General features: G+C 29.7%; 1 protein-coding gene across 1 annotated transcript; it reads left to right on the top strand.

Moving 5' to 3' along the window:
- The first annotated feature begins 2,297 nt into the window (after positions 1-2,297).
- LOC107842234 lies at positions 2,298-3,744 on the top strand. Its single transcript, XM_016685984.2, has 2 exons — positions 2,298-2,682; positions 3,079-3,744. The coding sequence occupies exon 2, from the start codon at positions 3,081-3,083 to the stop codon at positions 3,531-3,533; it is 453 nt and encodes a 150-aa protein (XP_016541470.1). The 5' UTR covers positions 2,298-2,682; positions 3,079-3,080; the 3' UTR covers positions 3,534-3,744.
- The last annotated feature ends 549 nt before the right edge of the window (positions 3,745-4,293 follow it).

Here is a 4,293-nt window from a genome sequence, read left to right as displayed (position 1 = left end):
AAAAAAAAAAAAAAGTGAAAAGACGATTTTGTTATTGCAGGGTGTTTTAATGAATAGCAAAAAGTTCAAATCACTTTTCTAATGGTCTTCACACTTTTAAATTTCTCACACTATATTTAATTCCTTTTACATATGGAATTCTTCCTTTTTTTTCATCTATCCTAAATATTTAAATAATAATTTAATGATAATTATTTAAAAAAAAAAAAGTAAAAAGACGATTTTGTCTATTGCAGGATGTTTTAATGAATGGCAAAAATTTCAAGTCATATTTCTAATGGTCTTCATACTTTTAATATATTATAAATATAGATTATAGATGTATATACATTCATTCATTTTCGCGGTTACTATGACCACCTCTAAAGACAGATCTGCCTCTATACAGAACTTGAGATCAAATAACTAGTTGCATTAAACTTATTGAATTGTTAAAGTTATAGGTTCATGTATAATAATCGTTATAGATGCAAATGTTATGAGATCAGATGAATCTGTAAGCAAAAAGGTTATGATAATCCTAGACACAAAGCTGATTTTCAAGAAATTTTAAATCCAATTGCCACAATAATCTTTGCTCTAAAATTCCCCAAAATATATAGAAATAATGTATAGCTGCACATCTATGATTCTTTGTGTACAAAATAATGCAATAAACATTCCCAAAAACATGCTTAAATACATAGAAAAATGAGAGTGCAACAATCACATTATCATATGATGGTATTACCCAAGTTGGCGGACACAAATAACTTAGCGACACTCCATGATAAGAAGACTCAAAAGACTCAACTTTTCCATCTTCAAGATTGTACGCCTTCAAATCTCCACCATCACCACGAATAAAATATATATGATTAGACTCGACTTTAGTAAACTTAGAGGAATCAATGCAAATTGCTCCATTAATGTCCACAAAGATTGCGTAATCTCCCAACATGTGAATCTTCTTCAATTCAACCTTGTTTACATCTATTTGAAACACTTCAAACGTATACATGAAATTTATGTTGTTTGCCTATAGTAGACGTAACTAGTTCAGTTAGTTCGCGAAATTGACATGCAAATACAAGTCCTATTTAATATTGGTATCTTTTAGTTAAAACGTAAGGATAAGGTCCGCCTATATTGGGGAAAGGACAGAAAAGATAGTTCAAATTAAACTATTTTCATGAAAATGACCATGGAATTTAAATTTCACTTTCTAGCCATTTCAATTTGCTGGCTTGTGCTATACCGTTTCTACATACCTTCTATACAGTTTCTATACACAGCGTATACATATAAACATAATATACGAAAATTATACAATTTCGATACACAATTTATACGATAAATGTACTTTTTTTTTACACATTTTATACAACAATTATATAATTTTTATAAATTTTCTATATATTATTTCTATATATTTTATACATATACATATTTGATAGAATTATACAATTTCTATACATATATCTTATATAGATACATATTCTATAGAACAATTATATCAGTTTTATATAATTATATTTAATTATTATTTCTAAACAATAAAAAAAGGATATTTTCAGTTAAACAATTTATAGCGAAAAAAAAACTGAAATATTTTTAAAAGGGCCAAATGACCCAAGTTGAAAAGTGTATCAGTATTGTATATGAATTGTATTAGTATTATATATAAACTGTATCTGAACCACATTAGCCAAAGTGATCCAAATTAGGAAACGATTATAAAAGTGGAAATACTTATCTGACTAGCCACTTTTTGGCAAAATCTTAAACTTGAACTATTTATTTTTAAAAGTGTTATACGGTGTACTTTTCCCTATATTCTACCTTGGGGAAAGGACATGGCATGATCATTTTTTTTAAAAATGGCCCACATTTGAAAAAGTAAACGTGTTGTAGTCAGTTGGTTAAACCATGGGAAAATTACATGGATAAACCATTTTTAAGTCTTAATTACATAAATGATAATAGTTTAAAATTTTGCAAAAATGAAAGGTTTTTTTTGTTTTACGTGTATGGCCATTTTAAAAAATCTTCAAAAATAATTATAAATTCTTATTTAATATTATAACTAATCAACAACACCTTAATTTAAGGGATTATTCTTTCAAATTTAAACTATGAAAAGAATAATTCAAAAAACTGTTATCAAATCCTTTTTCACAATCATTCCAAAACTAATACCTAATTTTTCTCTCTACCAAATATTTTATCTCTGTTGTATCATTTATATGCTCTTTATCTTGTAACTCCATTATTTTCTCTTATACGTTCCTTTATAAACTGATAATCCAAATATTTTTCAATTGTTAGTTATATAATTGCATTTTTTTCTTCACAGTTTGTTGAAAAAGTGAAAAAGAAAATCAATAATTGAAATGAATTTGGGTGATGAAGTTGGTAAAATATTAACACCTACTGGTGAGCCAACATTTATTTTGCTATCTCCGACACCTGTTCCTGGTGCGAAAGGGGGTAACACACAAAGTGTTAATATTTTGCCATCTCCGACGGCTGATTATGCTGATGTCGAACGAAGAAAGGAGCAGTCGAAGAAGCATATGGGTAGTAGAAAGTTGGAGAATATCAAAAAAGAAAAATTCATTACACTTTAAAGAACAATGTCTGAGTGTCAATAATAAAAGGCGAAAAATAAATGTAGATGCACTACAAAGCTCTAAATTGAAGGTATTGGATTTTTGTATACATTGACTAAAACCTTTACCTGCAATATTTTTTTTCAACAGTTCGTTTGATAATTTAAGTGAGATTAACAATTGGTTGATTCAATAGGCAACATGCCTAAAGTTTTTAAAGATTATGTATTAATTTTCTTTTAAATTTTATATTTTGTTGCAGAACTAGAAATTTTGCAGATCATAAAAAACCTAAGTTTGACGCTTCAAAAATAGATATCGTTAACACTTTTAACGATAAGCTCACCAAGAGTCAATTGCAAATATTTAGTCAAACATGCTTTGATTATTTTCTGAATTTGCCTACAGTTATTTTTCAAGCACAGTTGGTTTACTCCCTATTAATGATGATGTACCTCAAGGCTGGAATTTTTCATTTTTTACTCAGGGATGCAATTTAGTATCAACGATGATCAATCAGAGTCTGGACCATTATCAAAGAACTATTCCGCAGAAGTTGAGCAGGAAAACACTAAATTTTCTGGCAGTGACACCTCTGCTACTCAAGTTATCATGGAGGAATCACCTGAAAGTAATGTCAACTTGGCTAGCATTGTAAGAACTGATACTGAAGAGCGTTACCCTAGTGAAACAAGTTATGGAGATTGCAGTACCGGTGGGACTTCTCATTTCGGAAAAGTTCTGCAGAAAAATAAGTGTCTTAGAGTTGGCGAAACAAACAAACGGAAAAGATGGAGGGGGAAACATGAAAACACAGAATTTGTGTCTGGACCTACCAGTGAAAGGAGCAGAGAAGATCTTAACATCGGTACAACTGTGTTGAAAGATCAGCAAGCATGTATTTTGATTTTAATGGTTCAAAGTAGAACACATAACAAGTAAAAGAAAAAAGAAATCGGGAGTAGTGTTAAACATTGTAGACGCCTTTCATTACAGGTTTCTCCGAATTGGTGCTTCCTGAATAGGATAAAGAATATAGAGGACAAGCATGAACTTGACTTTGTTTTGAGGAACGATTGTCAGTGGGTGTCTATTGTGTAATATTTGTTACAATAAATCATTTTGGTTCGACTCTTTTTCCAATATAAATAGTGTGTACTGAACTTTAATTTATTTAAAACAAGACGAGAGATCAAAATTTGATACTAATGAGATACAAACTTTGAAAGGAATCTTAAAAATGACAATAGTATAAAAATTATAAGCTTGTTGCATAAAATATCTGTCATTTTGTATTTACAAGTGGTATATTTTAGTTTATATTAGTATAAACTATGTGGATGTATAAGGCATATCTTTGTCAGCATATATGCATTAATGCACCTATTAACAGAATATAAACAATGTACTGAACTTGGACTAAAAGAAAAAAAAATGAAATTCATGAATTAAATTTTAAAAACTATGCATCTTTTGAAACATTCCGACATGTTTGCCTATTATGATCTGGTTGTCCACAAACACTGCATGTAATTCTTGACTTCTTTCGCTTTGATTCGCCACCAATTTTTAGGCGTTTCTTTTGTGGCCTGTCAGGTTTGATATTTCCTTTGGGGTGGTAGAACTACATCCGCTCCATTTGGAGGAATTTGTCATATACTCTCATCAGGAACAGGATACACTGAAACTCCATATGTGTTCA

The sequence above is a fragment of the Capsicum annuum genome, chromosome 9 (genome assembly GCF_002878395.1).
Source record: "Capsicum annuum cultivar UCD-10X-F1 chromosome 9, UCD10Xv1.1, whole genome shotgun sequence".
Lineage (NCBI taxonomy): Eukaryota > Viridiplantae > Streptophyta > Magnoliopsida > Solanales > Solanaceae > Capsicum > Capsicum annuum.
This window is presented reverse-complemented; position numbering and strand designations above follow the sequence as displayed.

Bases quoted from the DNA above. Each gene is read 5' to 3' on its own strand.
- LOC107842234 (XM_016685984.2), top strand. From the start codon at position 3,081: ATGCAATTTAGTATCAACGATGATCAATCAGAGTCTGGACCATTATCA.